This window comes from Glycine soja, chromosome 6, assembly GCF_004193775.1.
Source record: "Glycine soja cultivar W05 chromosome 6, ASM419377v2, whole genome shotgun sequence".
In the NCBI taxonomy this organism is placed as follows: domain Eukaryota; kingdom Viridiplantae; phylum Streptophyta; class Magnoliopsida; order Fabales; family Fabaceae; genus Glycine; species Glycine soja.
The window spans coordinates 232,701-252,695 of record NC_041007.1 but is presented as its reverse complement, the minus strand read 5'-3'; the positions used below and the strand labels follow the sequence as shown (position 1 = coordinate 252,695).

Here is a 19,995-nt window from a genome sequence, read left to right as displayed (position 1 = left end):
TTCGGGGTGGGAATAGATAGAGAATTGTCTTTGTGCTAGATAAATTGAACTAATTTTTGAGCTGTGATCCAATATTGATATTCTTTAGGGAACATAGATGAACATTATTATTTACTGGACGGATGAACCTGAACATGATGTCAAAGTTTGTTGTAGCTTTCAAAGGATGGACTGTATGCTTTACTTGTAGATTAATTGAACAAAGTTTGCATAAATCATTAGTTAAAGTTACATTGTATGCATATCTGTTCCTCTTACGACAATTATCAGCAAGTGCCACAGCACAGTTACATACTGGTTTATTTAGCGAGGGTTCTCCCATTTATGGGTCTGAGTAGTGAGTAGTTGAACTGTAACTGTGCGTCTCAAGTGCCTTCCGAAATTTCCCCAACCATCAGTTTGCAAGTTTTATAAATCTCTTTCTTCTTTCTTTTTCGAAGTATCATTAATTGAAAATGTACAATATCACTTAAGTAACATAGGATACTAAACAAAGAGCATTACAATAATGCATAGCAATTAAATAAAAACCAACTCAGGTGCTCACGTCCAAAGCCAGAAGCTTCTGCACTGTTAATGAAAGTTTTTCACTTTTCAAGACAAAAACATTCCGGGCAAAAAAAAAATCTGCTAAATGGCGGCGACTGGAAAATAAATTAGCCGGTGCATTACTCGGAGGATTTTTTAGGAAGACCAAGAGACGAGCAATATACAAATTACGAATTATTTTCAAATAATAATAAGGAACTTGCTGTCGCATGGAGCAAAGTTATAGACTTTTTGACATGGTAAATAGTGTTGAGTTCTTTTTATTTTTATAAAAATCTAAAGAGAGATACTTCCATTTCTGTATTCTCAAGAGTTTCTAAGTTCAACATATTTTTTTCTACCAGCACATTACCTTTTTCCCATGCATATTAAAATGAAGCAAAACAAGATAGGGAAATTTTTTGACATACGCTGATCAGATATTTATATAACAAATAATAACGAAACTGTTAAATTACAACCTCAAATGTATCACAACCTTCACATGAAATGTACAGTGCAGTTAAATTAAACTTTGTCCTCATACAAAATTTGGGTTTCAATCTGCAACCTTTATCAAGATGCTCTGTGTGGGCTTCAGCCAGCCGGTCCCGTAAAAAGTCCAAAGTAAGCTGAATCTCAGAAGAAAAAGATTGTGTGATAATAATTGTGTAAATAAAGCGAAAGTGTAAGAACAAATGTAATTCAGCTTTTACAACTTATAACCACATGCAGATATGACTATCGTATATATTCAATTAACGATCATTGTGGTGAATGGTGATTACAAAATATTATATTTCACCCAAATCACAAAGCTGAGATACACTCAAATATCTCAATCTTTTCTCACGGGTGTATACTGCTCTTACTATAAACAAATAAAAAGATTGTGTTTGACATGGGAGGAGTGGGAGCTATTTTTGGGCTGTAGGCACAAATAGCTTGGACATCATGCTTCAATCAATTGTACATCGATGGAACTTCATTCCAGCAGCCACAAACTGTTCACCTAGAGAACAAGGTGAAACTTTAGGGCCGAGTACTGATAGATAGCCATTAGTAGTTAATTAGGTGTCTATTAGTGAGGGAGGGATTTAGGCTAGTTGGGCTGGCTGAGATAGTAGAAGAAATAAGGCATATTGCCTACAAATAAAAAGAGGAGATTGAGAGAGAAATCATCTTACCATTTAAGAAAGGATTAGACTCTTACAAAGTAGGGAGAGCCCTAGTCTATCGAATATCCAGGGAAACCACTCATTATCCTCAGCCTAGCCTAAAGCGGCTACCATATTGGCATAGCAATTAGGAGTTAGGGTTCACCGATAAAAAATCATTCTTTCCTTTGGATTCTTACAGAGATGGTTCTGTAGAATTCCATAAGAAAAGAAAAGATACTACAAGTCATTCAAGAGACCTGAAACCTCCCCCAAATCCTCACTGAATAATTGCTGACCTCTCTTGTCTCTCTTCCCCCCACCCAATACCCACTTATGTCCCATGCAATTTCAACTTTACTACATTGCTTCCCAGTTCCCACACTTAATGCCACACAGAAGAGTTTGTAATATCCTATTTAAATCCCCCTCTCACCCTTGCACATATGCCTCACATGGTCTAGCATAGGAGTTTGAAAAAAAGGAAGTAGCCAATCCTCTATCTATGCTGGAGAATTTCTCTCCTGCATAGAAGTTAGATCCAGAAGCATAAAGTTTATTTCAGTCTGACATTCAATCCATTTGTATAATCCATATCACTGCATTGAATTTTTAATATAGAGCTAGGCTACTCAAATCTATAGCATCATTGCCCCTTGATTCTCAAACAAGTTCAAGAATAAATACACAAAAACCACTTCCATGTTCTCCAATAGTGGGAAAATCCAAACCAATTCAACCCATAAATACCCCTACAAAAAACACTAGACTATTTTTTTATGATTCGAGTGGTGCTTTGGTACATTTTGCATCCAAGATGGATATTTTCAGTTCTTATACTCCAAGTAATTTTGGTGATATGAGATTGACTTATAAAGGTATATGAAAGTGTGTTGACATTGGGAGGTTAACAAAGGGAGTAAATATAAGTACCTCACTAGCTTTGTTTAGTTGAAGTTCACAACGAGTGCAGTGTATAAGATTGTGACTGTCTTTAAGCTCTCCTTGCTTACATATAGGACACCAAATCTCTTTCCCATGAGCCTATTATCAATTTTCACAATCAAATCAGAGACTTTATTCCAATTAAATAAAAAATGAAAAATGAAAACTCCAATTTTTAAGCTTACTTTGTATTCTTTTATGTTGAAAATACTATTAAAACACCACAAGTACATATTTTTTGCAACACACCGCTGAAACATCATCAAGGATATTGGTTCTCTAATCAATGCAACGTGGAAATGTCACTGATTATGCAGAAATGACCATAGGACACTTGAGCTTTGGTTTATATTACAGATACAGATATTGGCAGCGAAAACAACATGCTCATGATCTAGAGACAGAAGAGAGTTATAGATACAGAATGAAAACCTAATACTGGTGTTAATAAGAGCTGGTGGCCTGGTGCCAATATCTAATTAGAAGAAAACTTGGGAAAGTGTAATGTTTTGAATAGTATACCTCATCTTCATTTAGCTGCATATGCTCAAAAACTGCACGAGCCAGGTACTCATCCACTTCATCTTCCCAAGTTTCAATATCACATTCTAAATCTGCAGGGAGATTCACTTATTGAGATATATATATATATATATATATATATATATATATATATATATATATATATATATATATATATATATATGTATGTATGTATGTATGTATAATATTAAATGAGAGGAATATGGAAAATTTGAGAGTAAGTAGGTTGCCTTGTATGGTTGATTGGGAATTGAGATCTTGATAAAAGATCCTTTGCATTTCTAACAAAATGTCTTGGCATTCACCCTGGTGAGGACCTTCATACTCCCATAACAGCTCATCCGTGCGTTTGATTTTGTTCAATTCATCAGATACAATATCCTGGAATGCACACTTGACGATGTCCTCCTCCTCCTGCCACCCAACATGTCATCATCATGATAACAACAACAAATGATGAATTCATCAGTTACCACTTACCTGTTGGTTGTATCTAAATTTCCAGAGTAAGCGAGTTCTGTCCTCTCGCACCCTTTTGTAGCAATTGTCCCTCAACTGCGAATCGCACCCAATAAGTTTTATTTATGAATCGAAAAAAAACAAGTGATTAGATAGAAAGGGACCTTGTGTTTCCATAGTTCATATTTGTTGAATGGAACATCCGATTTTAGGGATGGTCGCGTCGTAGTTTCGTTCTTCTCTTTCACGCTCCATTCTTTACCTTCCTCCATCTCTCTCACGCGCCACCCTTCCGCTGCCGCTAGGTTGCGCTTTTCCCTCTCCAAATTACTTACTTCAAGACTCACTAATATTCAGATTCCATGGACTTTTTTTATTCATGAGTTTAATTTATTATCATTTAATTATAAATTATTATTTTTTTAATTGAATAGTTAAACTCATAAACACAATAAATTATTAACACACTTGAATAATTTCCAAGTAATATAAGCGGGCAGTGAGCAGTGAATGGCGTGTCACTCGCTTGATGCGGAGCGACCCGAATACCCGACCCAGCTACGGCTCAATTGAATTGATTGATTGATTGATTATGGTATGATAAGATAAAAGGGAAAGAGGATGCGCTTTCTCTCTCTCTCTCTGAATTGGAATTCAACTCTTCTCTTTCTCTTTCTCTTCTCTTCTGTCGAAGAAGAAGAAGCAGAAGTAGTTACAGAAACATGCTGGAGAATCTTCAGGCTCCTCCGCCAACGGAATCGGCCCCAGTGGTGAAGCGCTATGCTCCTCCCAACCAGAGGTAATGTATTTTCTTTTATATTTATATTTTTTCAATTCCTAATTCTTCCCATTCTTTCTTTTGCAGGAATCGTTCTGCCAACAGGCGCAAATCATCTGGTCAGTTCACTCCTTATTTTCATCCAATTTATTTGTTTTTAGATGTTTGAATCACCTGCTCTGTCCACTGCCAAAAATTTCATTTTTCCAAATGGGTATTTAGTTATGTCAAAGAAATATAGCTCATGAGTATGATGTGCTTTATTTACTTTTGAAGTTGAGCCCTTATTAATTGCGCAAGTCAGGTTTCGGTTGCAAATTCTATTTGCTGTAGCTCAGCTACTTTTCTTACCGTGCTTATCTTTTGTTTATAGAATGGGAAGTAGATAACTTATATCTAGTTTCTAGTCTGGGATATGCCCTGATTTCATTTATCATCCCCTGGTTTCAATTTTATTCCCTCATATAACCATCTTTTTTAAGACATATTAACAATAAAAAAACAGCACCTTTTTTCCCCCCTTCATACATACACCTCTCACACATTTTGAAAAAGGATATAAAAGGAATAGGTTGGTTATATGATGATGGAATGAATCACAAGAGGAAGTATGACAAAGTTTAAAGAAAAAAGTGTTTTTGACACCCAATGGTAGTTGACACCTTTCGAGAGAAAGTAGTATAGGTATGATAGTGATATGATTTGATAGTCTTAGAATGTGGGACTTAAATTTTTCTCAATGCACCTCCTCACGCCCAACACTTTTGGGTTTGGTGCGTGGAAAACATGATAGGTGGTTCATTTAATGGATCTAGGATAGGTTCTAATATTATCTTAAAATGTGGATTTGGATCTAACTCAACCTCATAAGTTAGCTCATAGGGTGAGGGTTGCTCTCTACTAATATATTGATTATATTTTATTTTGGTCTTATATCTAGTCAATGTGAAACTTGTGTTTTTTTCAATAGATAGGAACAGAGAGATAGAGAGAAAATAAGGGTGTCAACTAGGTGTTTTATATTTGTGGGTGTCAAAAAATCACGACTCAAGTTTAATGACAAGGTGAGACATTGAAACTGGGACAAACTGCAGGGGTGAGTCAGACACAACATAATGAAGTTAGTTTTGCACGCCCTACATTTGCATATAGTTACGAGTTTATACAACTTAAAAGAAACAAAACAGATTTAAGACCTGTTTACTCCTTTTAAACTCTTACTTTATATATCTTAATTTTTAGTATTTCTTTAGGCATTAATGATTTTCTTCTGTATATCAAAATAGTCAATTTAACAAAAAAGTTTACTTACATGAAAAATCTAATAGATAGAAATGGTTTTTGAAAAGGATAAACATAAATTGAATCAGTTTGACTTTGGGGGGCATATTTCAAGGCATCACCCCTCGTCCCCCCTAGATCCATCCCTGTTGACAACAGACTAATAACAGTGTTGGCTTCAGCCTTCAGGAACTGTCTTATGGGAAAGAAGTTAAAAGAAATATCATAAGAATTACTGTCAGTTACTCTTAGCCATCAGACTTGCAAAAAATATATGGTTAAACTATTGAAGTTGAGAGGAAGTCTTTATACTTGCTCTTGTTGCAAGTGATTTTTTTTTCTATAAGTTGGTTGTCTTTTATTGACTTATGTAGATCGGCTTGATCGGACAAACAGTATCGGGAATGACTTAGAAAAGAATCAAGTTGCTTATTCAAGAAGTGTTCACATTCCAGATCACGGAGATGCTGGTAGCAGTAATCTTCTTAATGAGAATCACTATTCAAGATTAATAGCTTTAGAAGGGTGTAGTTGTAGTGCAGCTGCCCAGCTGCTTAATGATCGTAAGTATATCCCAAACTTTGCTTGAGATTACTTGCATATATTGAGCAATTACATATTCTTTCATTCTGATGATTTCTAGGTTTTCTTATTAGAACATTACCGTGAGTCTGTCTATGACAAATGACAAATGACAATCAGTTTGAATTAGTAAGCATAGTTTTGACGTGCAGATTTTTGGGGCATATGGATCATGATGGCTTCATTGAGCTTTTTGGTTGAATGAGGATGCCTAAGGCCAACTTCTAGTTTTGTCTAATATGGTTTTTGCTCATCTATTCTTGTTGGATTCGAAAAGTGTTCGTTTGCATTCCATTGAGTTAGTTTCTGTTAGACCCTCAATACGGTGTTGGGCAATTATAGTCAGGAGCAGTTAGTGAATAATTAACTAAGTGGTTGCATGCCTTTTGTTTTCATTAGAGGTTCTATTGTCCTCAGTATTTTAACTATTCAGCTCTGCACCAAACAGAATTTAAATTTATTGGATTGCAAAGAGGAAGGGATGGGTGGGGGAGGCTGGAGTTTGTTCATTTACTTACAAGCCTAGTATGTTTTGTCCATATCCTTGGTTATCTTTGTTGACCATAAATTTCTGTTTCAGGTTGGACAGCTGCACTACAATCCTACAATAATCCCAAAGATTCATCTGGTTAGTGCACAACCATGAAAAATAACATCTTTTTTATAGTATTTGACTTCACAACCATAAAAAAATGGCATCTTTTTTATAGTATTTAACTTGACGACGATGAAACTCAGACTTAAATCGCCATTTCTTAGCGACTTAATTTGAGGTCATCAGTGAAACTATGAATATGAAGTGATTCAGACTGACTACTGTAGGCCAAATATTTTTGCATGTTTGGCTAGCAGTTTCTTGTAAGTGTAATTGCATTTATATTAAACTACAAATGGAAAAGGGAGAAAAACATATATTTTTAACTTCATTATAAGCTGGAAACTGGACAACTTATTTGACTTTATCTTCCTTTCTGATAATTTCTTCTATCATATAACCAAAGTTCCTGCGCATGTAATTAATATGCATAGTCTGGTGATTTTAAAGCACCTAATTAAAGTTGTTAATTACTAATTGGATTAATCTTGTGTCATTCATGAGTAATTGATGATTAGATATGTTAGGAGTGGTCTATTGTATAATTGAGATGCCTATGAGAGTTCTGTTGACTCTAATCAAGTAACTAAAAGATGTTCTTCTTACCTTATACACTAATTAGTGTAAATAGTGTTTAATTTTTTTGGGTAGGTCAGCATCTCAACCACATGCAGTATCAGTAATTCAGTCTTTTATTCATGATTCTCATTTATACTTAGTAGTCCAAGTGCTTTGACGTATTTCAAGCTGAAAACTCAATTAAGTGATGGATATCATCATTCTTTCATTGAAGCATCGTTCTATATGCAGCAGTGTTGACTATTTTTGTCTCTATGTTGGGATCTCTTGTTTAACCATTTTTCTCACTTCTGTGAGCATCTATCGCATGGAGGATTGATATCATGGACGGCTTTGGTAAAGGCTAGCAATAATAAATTATGTGCTGCATATGAACTGTTAAGCATGGGCGTGTGTTCTGTATTGCTGGTACAAAGTTTGCTTTTTAATTTTTTCTTGCTACTTTGACGTTTCAGAAAAGCCAGTTATGTATTCGAGTGGGACATCAGGATGGACTCCGTTCAGACCCCCTCAACAGGTAATCTCCTTATCCTCCCCCTTATCATCTCATCAGATTATGGCCCCAGCTACAAGTGCTTCCTCTTCTGTGTCACAACAGGACTTCCTTGGAGAACTTCGTCGCCAAATGCACAGTGCTAATCCTAGTTTCTCCACATGATGGTTGGCTTGGATTGTTTAATAAAGTTTTTGGATGATCGTGGATTTGCTGAATGCTTTAAGAACACTTTGATGCTCAGCTACCTATTGTTTGTGTTTTTGTGACTTGTTTTGTCAAACTCATTACTAATATATGTATCTTGAAAATCAGATTCAGAATATCAACCTCGCCTGTGTATGTGTACATTGGGGTGTCGCTCATTCAGGAATTGTATTTAAAGATTTATTCTGTATGCTTACAAATAGTAGCTTTCATAATAGAGCCGGGGTATGACGTTTTTTTGTTGTTTAAAAATAAATTTAAACTGAAATATTTGATATAACACAAACTATATATAATAAACTTTTCAAGGTTAATTATCATAGAGTATATATATCATGTTTGTGCCTTTCATCCGTGGGGCTTCTGTTTTGTCGTCCGGCGATGTTTGGATATTTATGGATGGGTAACAATGAAATGAAGAAAGAATGAAATTAATTGATATCAAATTCAATTATCACACTTTTGTTTGACTATTATGTAGAATGAAGTTTTTCTTTTATTATTTTGATGGAACGATAAGATTAATAAATATGGAGTTGATTTTTTTTTTCTTATTTGGACTTGCAAGTCTAAATAAAGGGAGGAATATAATATAGAAATTTGACAGAATAGCATGAAATGCTTTTATCAACTTTTATTTTATTCCTACATTTGAATTCTACTCAATTTACAGTGGTAGAGCTTCATGGTTGTCGAATAGCAAAGTGACAACTTGCAAACACTAGAAAGTTTAAGTTATGTACTCAAGAACAAGAAATAGTCGTTTTAAAGGGAAGCCACTCTTACTTTGTTTTTTTTCTATCCATGGAATTGGTATGAAATTATTTGTAATTAATTTTTGTTGAAAAATATGAGTGCATATAAGATAAATATTTTTCTTTTAATATAATTTATTTTATATTTAAGGGTTAACTAAGATTCAAACTTAAATCATTTGATTAAAAAATACATATTGCAATCACTTATATCAATTATTATTAGTTGGGAAAAGACTCCCATTGTTATGTGTTACACTATGATAACTTTAGAATATATTTTTTTTATGATTATTGTAACTTGAGAGTGAGTTTATGAAATAGTTGAAATGAGTTTATTTGAGTTGAAATTTTAATAAAAATAGCTGTCTTGATTGGAATAAAATTTTGATATTGGGCCTAGAACTAAAAGAATTGGAGGCGGGTTGAAACGAAACTTATCTTGGGAAGCTGCAACGAGCGAAGAGCAGAGAAATGGTGGTTGGGCAGCTTGTTCCTTCGAATTTGTTCCTGAATCGTTCTGCTGCGACCAGACACAGACACCTTCTTTGTGTTTCTGCAAATGACACAACCTCAACCAATAACACGGATAACGGTTCTCCATTCTCAAGTTTCGGAAGACTCAAGGCCCAGAAAGTGAAGACTCTCCTGGTCCACAGAAGAGGAAAGGACCAAAGCCATAGACGCCCCGTTCACCTTGAAGATGATGATGATTATGTAGCCACCCCTAGACCCCGACGCTCTCAGTCTCGTACACGAGGAGGAGAAAGATGGGATATGATTCCCAATTACACTCCACCGGCACAAAGCAAATCGGTGAGCGACACCAAGTTTTTCAGCCTCAAGTCCTTTAAAGAAATAGGGTGCAGTGAGTATATGATTGAATCCCTCCAAAAACTCTTGTTTAGCCGGCCTTCCCATGTACAGGCCATGGCATTCACACCTGTTATTAGTGGAAAGACTTGTGTCATTGCTGACCAGAGTGGTTCTGGTAAGACATTTGCTTATCTGGCTCCCATCATTCAGCGCCTTAGACAACAAGAGCTTGAAGGAATTATTAGTAAATCCTCTTCACAAGCTCCTAGTCCTAGAGTCCTTGTTCTTGCACCAACTGCTGAGTTGGCTTCTCAGGTCTTAGATAATTGTCGCTCCTTGTCTAAATCTGGCGTTCCATTCAAGTCTATGGTTGTCACCGGTGGTTTTCGACAAAAAACTCAACTGGAAAATTTACAGCAGGGAGTTGATGTCTTAATAGCTACACCTGGCCGTTTTCTTTTCCTCATCAATCAAGGCTTCTTGCATTTAACAAATCTAAGATGGTAAACCTCGCCGTCTTTTTCTTTTATTCAATTAAGTTACTACCATTACAAATTTATACACTGGTTTTCTGTTTTATCATTACACAAGCAGTCATGAAACTAATTTCCATTACTATTTTATCAGTTTGTTGACACCATGCACAACAATGAAATACAAGCTAGTGTAACTTGTTCTAAATTGGTTCTTGGAGTTTCTTGGTCTAGTTGCTGGAGACAAATCTTTAATCTCTGACTCAAATAGTATGACGTAGATTATATACAAGCACATAATTTTTATTGCTCATTTGATGTGTGCTACAAAATTGATCTCTGTTGCTGATTGATCTGCTGTCATTATGGCATGACATGAAGTATCCAAAATGTGGAAATTGATGTTGAAACTGCACTGATATCATATCAGGAATAAGAATATGGCTACTCTAGAAAGAGGACTGTAAAAATCAAGGTTCTTTGATCCAAATCAACAGTAAATTCACTCTCCCTTTCTCACTTTATATGTTTCTTCATTTTAGAGGAGTCCGTTTTAGACTAGATGAATTGCTGGAGTGAAAATGCATTCGGTCATATATTTATATACATTTCAGAATTAACTACATATAAATGCAATTCCCTTAGTACCTAAGATTAACACTTTGCATGAATCTGAACATTGGGATAAATGTTAGCTGCTGTGGTGTGGATATATGTCCATTCAAATATCTTGTATCATTTTCCTGTTAAATGAATAAAAAAAGTACCTGACTTCCATGCTCTTTCCTTCCTCACTGTGGTTGTCTCCTTTTAGGATATTTTATCCACCCACACCGACTGTGAAATTTATCTTAACAACAATAATTTGTTGCAGTGCTGTGTTGGATGAGGTAGATATACTCTTTGGTGATGAGGACTTCGAAGTGGCTCTTCAATCCTTGATCAATTCATCACCAGTTGACACACAGTATTTATTTGTGACTGCAACTTTACCTAAAAATGTTTACACCAAATTGGTTGAAGTTTTTCCTGATTGTGAAATGATTATGGGGCCTGGCATGCACCGAATAAGTTCTCGCCTTCAAGAGGTCAGGTTTCAGCTGTAACTTCCTTTTCCTTCTATTTCATTTTTCTTGGATAGAAGACAGCATGGCTGAATATGCTGACTGAATACAGTAAAACTCAGTCCATGCATTTGCCGACAAAGTATGGGAAACATAACCACTGTCTCCTACATGAGATTTAAATTGAATGATATTTTATTCACAAACTTCATACAATAGCTTGTAACAGATATAAAACTGGTACGGCACACACATGCATTATATATTCTTAGCGTGCAAGGGATATTTTGGTGCTTTATTATATTCTTAGACCACTATAATGCAAATCAATATTTGTTATGTAACTGAATTCTGTGCAAGTTTTTCTCTTTTGAATCATCAGTTTCCATGTACCTAGGTGTGATGATTATCTTCTCATTTGTTCAGATTATAGTAGATTGCAGTGGAGAAGATGGACAAGAAAAAACTCCTGATACAGCATTTTTGAACAAGAAAACTGCACTTCTGCAGCTTGTGGAGGAAAGTCCTGTCCCAAGAACTATTGTGTTCTGCAACAAAGTATTCCACATTCTTACCTTTGAGACTTATTTTTTATATTTTCAATTTTCTATGCAGCATTTGTCCTTTTATTTTGGTGTAATTCTCCAAAAAAAAAAATTGCAGATTGAAACCTGCAGAAAAGTTGAAAATTTATTAAAGCGTTTTGATAGAAAAGGAAATTGCGTGCAAGTTCTACCATTCCATGCTGCCATGACACAAGAATCACGGCTTGCTAGTATGGAAGAGTTTACACGTTCTCCATCAAAAGGAGTCTCCCAGTTTATGGTTTGCACCGACAGGTATTATATGTCTTAACTTTTTAATTTTGGCTTGCCTTTCTGAAGTTTTATATTTAAGTTAATTTTCACTGGTTTGATGATGATCTGTTGAAAATAAGTCATTATGGTAACGTGTCACAGAGCATCACGGGGAATAGATTTTGCAAGAGTGGATCATGTCATACTCTTTGACTTCCCACGTGATCCAAGTGAATATGTACGACGGGTTGGAAGAACAGCCAGAGGTGCCAAGGGAGTGGGCAAGGCATTTATCTTTGTGGTTGGCAAGCAAGTATCCCTTGCACGCAAAATAATGGAAAGAAATCAGAAGGGTCACCCACTACATGATGTGCCTTCGGCTTATTAGCTGGTGAAGTAGAAAGTTGAGTTAGTACTTGGAGAGGTTGCTCTCAACTCGACTGCTGAAACATACTGTATTAATTTGAGTGAGCTAGCAGCTGCTTAACTACTTCTCTCATCCCAAACCACCTTATTAAGAGCAACTTGCTGATCCATAGTTGGCTTATTAGTAACATTCGCAGAAGGTGGTTTGCACTTTGCAACACATGTTGTAGCAAAAGCATGACTTACATTAATTATCTACTTCTTTAAAGTATGAAATGGAAGATTGACTGTTACCTAAGCTAGTTATTAGGTGCATTTTTACCTGTCGTAGTTTGCAAAATGCAAGCATCAACTCGTTTTCCACATTCACTCGTTTTATTGTCAATGAAACTAGTAAGAAAGGAAAAACAAAATGTGTTAGGATTTAACTAGTACTTGAAGGCTTTTTTGTAATGTAAAAACGGGTATCTAAATATCCACCACCTATCAATTTTTTGTTTACAGTTAAATTCGTTTTTTATCATGCTCCATCAATTTAGTTATTGAACAGAGAGATTTGTGTACTTATTAGCCACATAAGTAACTTGTGGAACACTTAACATGTTTCATAAGTTTGTCTATTAAACATAAGTAATTAGTGTTAAAATAAGGATTATAGTTTATGATAGATTACACTTTCAATGACATTTTCATAAATAAAAAATTCAATGATTAAAATAACCTAGCTTAAACTTTTAGGGATCCCAAGTTGTTCTTTAGGTTTAAAGTATACTTTTGAGACGTATTTATACGAAATAATTATAAAGTGAGAGATACTAATATTTTTATGTTGAATAGATTCAAGGTTAAAATATATTTTTTATTTTTTAAATATGAAAATATTCAAATTTAATTTCTGTAAAAATTTTAATAATTTTTTGTTCTCATAAATAAAAATCTTTTATTTTTTGGCTTGGACTTAACCTATAATTTTTAATGTAAATTTCAGAAAAAATTTCTAGGATTTAAAAGCCACAACAAAATGAAAAATAAAACTATCACAATTTTTAAACCCTTCTTCATCTTCTTCGAACGCAAGTGCTCTACTTCAGTCTGGTTTGATTATGTCTTGTTATTCAACTTGCTTTTGCCAGCGTAAAATATTGAAACGAAAGAATAAAAACAATGAAATTAAAGATTTTTAGATTAAGAAAAAAAAAAAAGCAATCGAAACTTGAAGCACTCATTCTTGATTCTTGCTACATCAGAAACATTAATTAAACTCTAATTCAAAGATTTAATAATTTCTTGTAGGATGCTAGGTAACTTGGGTGCTTTGAGAGGTTCTGATATCCAAAAGGGCACCCTTGCTGTTGCCAGATTCATTGATAAGAGAAGCACAAATCGCAAAACCGTGCCTAAGACAACCTTCTTCAAGTAAACCCATCAAAAGATATTTGTGGTCACCCGTATGTCATTCGGTTCTTTTTGTGCTGCTACGATCACGATTTCTCGCCGCCGCCGGCGTTCGACAACCTCCGCGTCGCAACTGCAGCAATATCAACATCGCACAAAATCGTTGCCGTTTCTCTTCGTTTTTTTTTTCTCTGTTTCGAGAAACTTCCTCGCATTCAAAAATTGTGGTTGAGTTTTTGAGGACGAATCCTTCCTCTTCGTCCTTGCTAAGATCGAAACGGCCGCGGCGGCGCGGTTGTTGGTTTAAGAGGTGGGTGGTGGGGGTTTTGGGATGGTGATGGGTAGCGGATCCGAGATCTGGGTTGCGCCGGCGATTTTCTGTCTTTGTTATTGTTTCTGGAGATTTTCTGTGTTGTTTTTGCTGGATTTGATAATGTTCAATTGCGTCGGCGAGGCGGCGAAGGTGCTGTCTCCCACTGTGTTGCTTGATGGGGTTCGAAGAAGAAGACGAGTTTAAAAAATTGTGTTGATTTTTTCTGTATTCCATGACGATTTTTAACATCAGAAATCATCCACTTCCACGGTCAATAATGAGACCAAGGAGGGAGTGACGTAGGTATAAAATTAATCAAGCTACAAAAAATATCAGATTTTAATGTTGTTAGGATGAAAACATTACTCAAAATTTTACAGAATTAAATCTAAATATTTTTATATTTATGAGTACAAAAATATATTTTATTCTAGTTTCATACGTTTTCTTTGTATAAGACTCCAAGTAATTTTTTATTTTCTTTTCTTTTCTTTTTTTTCAATAGTCAAGGTTAGATAATCTATAACCTTAATTCCTAACGGTTTAATAATACTTTTATTATATTAAGACTTAATGATTTGAGATTTTTTTAAGAATTAAAACCTTTTTTAAATTAAAAACTAAATTCCAAAAATTAGAAATACTAAAATGAATGTGTTCAAATGAGATTTTTATTTAAAAAAAAAAACTTCTATACTAAAATCGTCTTTAAAAGAAACAAATAAACAAGAGAGAGAGAGAGCAAAGCATCTTCTGCGCAATGGCGGTTTCGTCAACAACTCAGTTTCGGTACTTTGCTTCAATTTCCTTCCCTTCGATTTTTCATCCTTTCTCTTCTTTTAATTACGAATTTACGATTGCTTTTCTTTCTTCATAACTTGCTTTTACTCGCTTTATTATTGAATCTGGAGTAAATGGCTTTCTTGATATTGACATGAGATGAGAGGGTACCAAATTTTTGCTTACTGAATGATTCGCTTATTCTTTATTATTAGTTTTTCAAGTAATTCATTCATATGCTCACATTCGGATTATTGACTGTGACTTGGAGTCCTGCTACTCTTATGATGCCATTGTCTTTCTTTCCTGTCAAAATTAATTAATGAAGTAGTTGTTGGCTTACTGACTTTATTAGTCATTTGAGTAGTTAATGTTTTCAAAACTAGAATTAGTACATTTCCCAAGAATTCCTTTTTTCTTAATGTAGTTACCAGAAGTTTCAGAAACTTTGGACACCACTAGAAGTTCCAGCACAGAATTGAGTATAAACAGTTTCGCTTCTTCGTACATGTAGAAACTTAGGGAATAGAATTTTATCGCCATGTATCAAGACTCCAATGTCTAGCACCCTTCTTGTGCAATAATCTCCCTTGATATACTGATTTCTACTGCTTGCTTTCTGTCCATTTTCCTTCATTTTATGTTTTTTATTTCATTTTTTCCCTCAAGGCTTGAGGCTGGACCTATCAATTGATTAATTGCAGACCTAGTTTTTATTTTTGTAGTCAAGTTTCTTGTATGTTGAAGTTATTTCAAATTCCTTAATGGAAGGACAAATTGTTTATTGCTTAATTATTCTTCCATTCAGATATGATTTATTTATTTTTGTTTTGTTAGTAAAAATATTAGGTTTAAGTTTTATGTTGTTGAAATCAATTTACGAATATATAGAATCAAATATCAATATGGAAAATCAGTTATAATTAAATATGGAATTTATAGTCATGATCTAATTTGTAATATAAAATTTAAATATTTAATTTGTTCAGTATGGAATCTTTAAATTTCACATATGCTGAAGTGTTCTGTGCTTCTGTCTTCTTCATTATTTTGTGTTAAATATGATCATTCCAAATGTTTTATGTCTTCATTACACAACAGTTCGTGCTTGTATCTCGTCTCAATAAGATTGTATTTTTCTCTCCATTTCAGATTTAATGATAGAAGCTTCTCCATTTGTTAATGTCCCGTGTCATCCATGGAAATTGATCTGGAGCTACCTATATGTGAGCATGAGATGCTTAAGAGTGGATCTAGTGGAAATGATGTTACAGATACAGCATGTGATATATACCTTGAGGAGCAAAGCATCAATCCTTCGTCAATGACTGAACACTCTAAGAAAGTTTTAAGTGAAAATGCTTTCTGTTGCCAGGATCAGGTAGATTTGAATTCCAATCAAGTGGATGCTATTGATAAATTTCCCTTTAAAGAACCACAGAATGGATTGGAATTTGAATCAAAGGAGGCTGCCTATTCGTTCTACAGAGAATATGCTCGTTCAGTGGGATTTGGCATCACAATAAAAGCCAGCCGATGCTCAAAAAAGTCTGGTAAATTTATTGATATTAAAATTGCTTGTTCCAGATTTGGAAGTAAGCGTGAGTCTGGTACAGTGGTTAATCCACGACCATGTAAAAAGACAGGCTGTAAGGCTGGTATCCATATTAAGAAGAAGCAAGATGGTAACTGGATCATATACAATTTTGTAAAAGAGCACAATCATGGGATCTGTCCTGATGATTTTTTCAGGGGTAGCAAACAAACAAGTATTGTAGCTTCTCAGAAGAAGGGTATGCAATTGGCTCTAGAGGAGGGAGATGTGCAGTCAATGATTGAATACTTTGTCTCTATGCAGTGTAAAAATCCCAACTTTTTCTATGCAATAGACTTGGATCAGAATAGACACTTGAGAACTGTATTTTGGGTTGACTCAAAAGGAAGACTTGATTATCAAAACTTCCATGATATTGTGTTGATTGACACTTTTTACCTGAGAAACAAATATAAAATTCCTTTTGTTCCTTTTGTCGGAGTCAACCATCACTTCCAGTACATTTTACTTGGATGTGCACTGGTTGGGGAGGAGACTGTTTCAGCTTTTATATGGTTAATGCGAGCATGGCTTAAAGCAATGAGTAACCTACCTCCCAAGGTTATTATTACAGACCAAGAGCAATTCTTGAAAGAAGCTGTTATGGAAGTGTTTCCAGATAAGCGTCATTGTTTCTGTCTATCACATATTTTATGTAAAATCACCAAGAACTTGGATTATATCATAGATCAAAATAATAATTTTATGGGAAAATTTGACAAATGCATTCATCATTCCTGTTCAGATGAGCAGTTTGAAAAGAGATGGTGGAAATTGATTAATAGATTTGAACTAAAGAATGATGAATGGGTTCAGTCATTGTATGAAGATCGTAAAAAGTGGGTGCCTACATTTATGCAGGACATTTCTTTGGCTGGATTGTCAACAACTGTAAGGTATGAAAGTATATCATCATCCTTCGACAAGTATATCTGTGTTGATTCTACCTTTAAGGAGTTTATTGAACAGTATAAAGTTTTCTCTATAGACAGTTTTGACATGGAAGCCAAAGCTGACTTTGAAACAAAACAAAAGCAACCTGCATTAAGGTCTTTATCACCTTTTGAGAAGCAGCTATCTACAATTTATACAGATGCCATATTTAGAAAATTTCAGTTGGAAATATTGGGAATGATGTCTTGCCATCTCCAGAAGGAAACAGAGAAAAGGGCAAATGGAACATTTCTTGTTGATGATTTTGAGGAGCAGAAGAAATTTATTGTTTCTTGGAAGGAAGCAGATTTGTATGTCAGTTGTTCATGTTGTTTGTTTCAATACAAAGGTTTTCTATGTAGACATGCAATACTTGTCCTTCAAAAGTCTGGCATAACCAACATTCCATCCCATTATATTTTAAAACGATGGATGAAAGATGCAAAGGCCAATCAATTTGTTGGTGATGTTATTACCAGGACTGCTCATCGAGTTCAACGTTTTAATGACCTTTGTAGGCAGGCCATTATATTAAGTGAAATTGGATCTTTATCTGAAGATACTTACCGTGTTGCATCCCAGGCCTTGGAAGAAATCTATAAACACTGTGTGAATGCAAACAATTTTGCTAGAAGCACTTTAGAGTCCAACAAGTTGGTTCTTAATGGTTTTGATGTTGAAGAGAAAAATGATGGTTGCCACAGGGCAAAGCCTACTAAGAAAAGGAAGTCATTTAATAAAAGGGTTAGTTGATGATCAACTAATATGGTCTTGCTAGAACTTGTTTTGACTTGTAGTAAGTGATGGGCCTTCTTAAACAGATTTTGTATATTACAGGAATGCTCTGATCCAGAAAGAATCAATATCAAGATGCTGGACGATTTCCAAAAGAGGGTTTGTTACTTATTACTTTTTTAGCCTTGTCTTGCATGGATAAAGCTTTGAACTCATATCACTCATACTTTGTAGGATCATCAGTGGTATTTTATGTGCAGGAACAGAGAAATACAAGAGCACACAACTTTGATAACTGTTACATTTCTCAGCAGGACATTCAAACTGTGGTATGTAGTATTTCTGTGCCCATGATTGTCCCGAAAAGTATCTAATTATAGTACTTAAACACTTTCAGTTTTCTTAAATGTTCATTCTCCATTAATTTCTATTTTATTCTTTTGGGTACATAAGATAAGTTTTTGTTCTCACACAGGACTTGGATTCTAGAGCTTCGACTCTTGATGTCTATTATGGGGCTCAACGGAATGTGCTTGGAGATGTATTCTCTTTTCTTCTCTGTACTTTTTTATATAGTTGGATATTGTATAAATTAATTGTTTTTTGTACTTTAAAAGTCGCAGCTGAACTCAGTTTCTGTCATGCGTGATTGCTATTATGGTAGTCAACTGGCCATTCTTGGGCTGGTAGGGCGCATGTACTTTTTCCTAGGCTCTTTTTTCCGAGATCTTTATGGATCTCATTTTGTTTCAATATTCAGGGGCAATTGCATTCCATGCCAAGCCGTGGTTCACATTATGAAATGCAGCACAGCATGCAAAGACCGGTAGTTACTAGTTGGTTATGGCTTACATTTTGAAACTATATAGCTTACTATTTTTAAATCCAAGATAAATTAGCTTCTGCTGGTTTGTTTTTGCAGCTTCAAGGACTGCTCACTTTCAGAACGCCAACAGCTATGGTATGCACTTACGTGACTAAGTTCTAATTTGCACTTCAGTTTTCACTGCAAAGTAGATTCATGAGATATGATTTTGTTTCAGGAACAACCTATTAGGGACTCGCAGTTCCATGGCATTACATCAAAGCAACTAGATGTTGATAAATCACTTTCCTCTTAGCTGGAAGAATGCAGTTTTAGATAATATGTTTTAAGGAACCACTGTTTGCTTAAGGAGTAGGGAAAATTTGCACTCAACCAAAAAAACAGGAAAAAGATGACTTCCACCACACACTTTTATCTACCTAAAATCTTGCACTTAGCTCAGTCATAAAAAGCTTGCGCATAGTTTAAAACAGCCCATGCAAAGATAAGAGAGTAACTCACATCCTTTGTGGCTCTAAGGCCAAAGCATCTACTTGGGAATGATCCTAATGATGGTGTGCGAAATGCAACTGCACACTGGTCTGAGGCATGTGCTAAGTACAAAGGGCACACTATCATTTCATAATCAAGTGCATGCACAACAATTGAATAACTAAGTAAGTGTTTATTCCCACCATTCCATGAGCACAGCAAGAAGAGGTCAAATGTGGTAACTGACTGGTAAGTGAAGGACCTTTGCCTCTGGGCTCTGAGGGATGAAGAGGAAGTGCTTACAACTACTGCATATTCGTGTTTCTGGATTGTAGTTGGAAAAGATCCAGGCTATGGTTTGGTAAAAATTTGCCTATGATAACTTTTCATGGTTTCCAACTAAAATCCAAATATGCTAGAATTTGACTGAGGCAAGATCATTGTGATGTTTCCTAAACAAATAGTTCCATATGTTGTATTTGCAATCATGCACATCCGTTCCTGAATGAATACTAGTTGTGAGTTTGTAA

At 35.0% G+C, this 19,995-nt stretch overlaps 4 protein-coding genes across 13 annotated transcripts; 3 read left to right on the top strand and 1 right to left on the bottom strand.

The window, feature by feature from the left end:
* Window positions 1–946: 946 nt before the first annotated feature.
* On the bottom strand, window positions 947–4,080 carry LOC114414410. 3 transcript variants are annotated; one of them, XM_028378672.1, is made up of 6 exons: window positions 3,797–4,080; window positions 3,654–3,728; window positions 3,404–3,587; window positions 3,153–3,244; window positions 2,619–2,729; window positions 947–1,160 (listed from the first exon to the last, which is right to left on the bottom strand). In XM_028378672.1, the coding sequence occupies exons 1-6, from the start codon at window positions 3,902–3,904 to the stop codon at window positions 999–1,001; spliced, it is 732 nt and encodes a 243-aa protein (XP_028234473.1). In that variant the 5' UTR covers window positions 3,905–4,080; the 3' UTR covers window positions 947–998. The 3 variants fall into 3 exon arrangements, with proteins under 3 accessions (XP_028234473.1, XP_028234474.1, XP_028234475.1); XM_028378674.1 differs by lacking the exon at window positions 947–1,160 and adding an exon at window positions 1,167–1,540; XM_028378673.1 differs by lacking the exon at window positions 2,619–2,729.
* A 142-nt stretch (window positions 4,081–4,222) lies between these two features.
* LOC114414412 lies at window positions 4,223–8,390 on the top strand. 2 transcript variants are annotated; one of them, XM_028378676.1, is made up of 6 exons: window positions 4,236–4,431; window positions 4,498–4,529; window positions 6,066–6,254; window positions 6,854–6,901; window positions 7,903–7,964; window positions 8,046–8,390. In XM_028378676.1, exons 1-6 carry the CDS (start codon window positions 4,355–4,357, stop codon window positions 8,103–8,105), a joined length of 468 nt encoding a protein of 155 aa, XP_028234477.1. In that variant the 5' UTR covers window positions 4,236–4,354; the 3' UTR covers window positions 8,106–8,390. The 2 variants fall into 2 exon arrangements, with proteins under 2 accessions (XP_028234476.1, XP_028234477.1); XM_028378675.1 differs by having other exon boundaries at window positions 4,223–4,431; window positions 7,903–8,382.
* A 911-nt stretch (window positions 8,391–9,301) lies between these two features.
* LOC114414409 (DEAD-box ATP-dependent RNA helicase 50-like) lies at window positions 9,302–12,741 on the top strand. The gene is made up of 5 exons (XM_028378671.1): window positions 9,302–10,221; window positions 11,066–11,279; window positions 11,682–11,813; window positions 11,919–12,094; window positions 12,215–12,741. The coding sequence occupies exons 1-5, from the start codon at window positions 9,377–9,379 to the stop codon at window positions 12,438–12,440; spliced, it is 1,593 nt and encodes a 530-aa protein (XP_028234472.1). The 5' UTR covers window positions 9,302–9,376; the 3' UTR covers window positions 12,441–12,741.
* A 2,043-nt stretch (window positions 12,742–14,784) lies between these two features.
* LOC114414408 (protein FAR1-RELATED SEQUENCE 2) lies at window positions 14,785–19,995 on the top strand. 7 transcript variants are annotated; one of them, XR_003667210.1, is made up of 9 exons: window positions 14,785–14,915; window positions 16,059–18,177; window positions 18,271–18,327; window positions 18,429–18,497; window positions 18,644–18,709; window positions 18,833–18,854; window positions 18,929–18,994; window positions 19,091–19,129; window positions 19,212–19,995. XR_003667210.1 is itself a non-coding variant. In XM_028378669.1 (9 exons), exons 2-9 carry the CDS (start codon window positions 16,105–16,107, stop codon window positions 19,287–19,289), a joined length of 2,511 nt encoding a protein of 836 aa, XP_028234470.1. In that variant the 5' UTR covers window positions 14,785–14,915; window positions 16,059–16,104; the 3' UTR covers window positions 19,290–19,995. The 7 variants fall into 7 exon arrangements, 6 of the variants coding, with proteins under 6 accessions (XP_028234470.1, XP_028234469.1, XP_028234471.1 ...); XM_028378669.1 differs by having other exon boundaries at window positions 18,792–18,854; XM_028378668.1 differs by having other exon boundaries at window positions 18,786–18,854.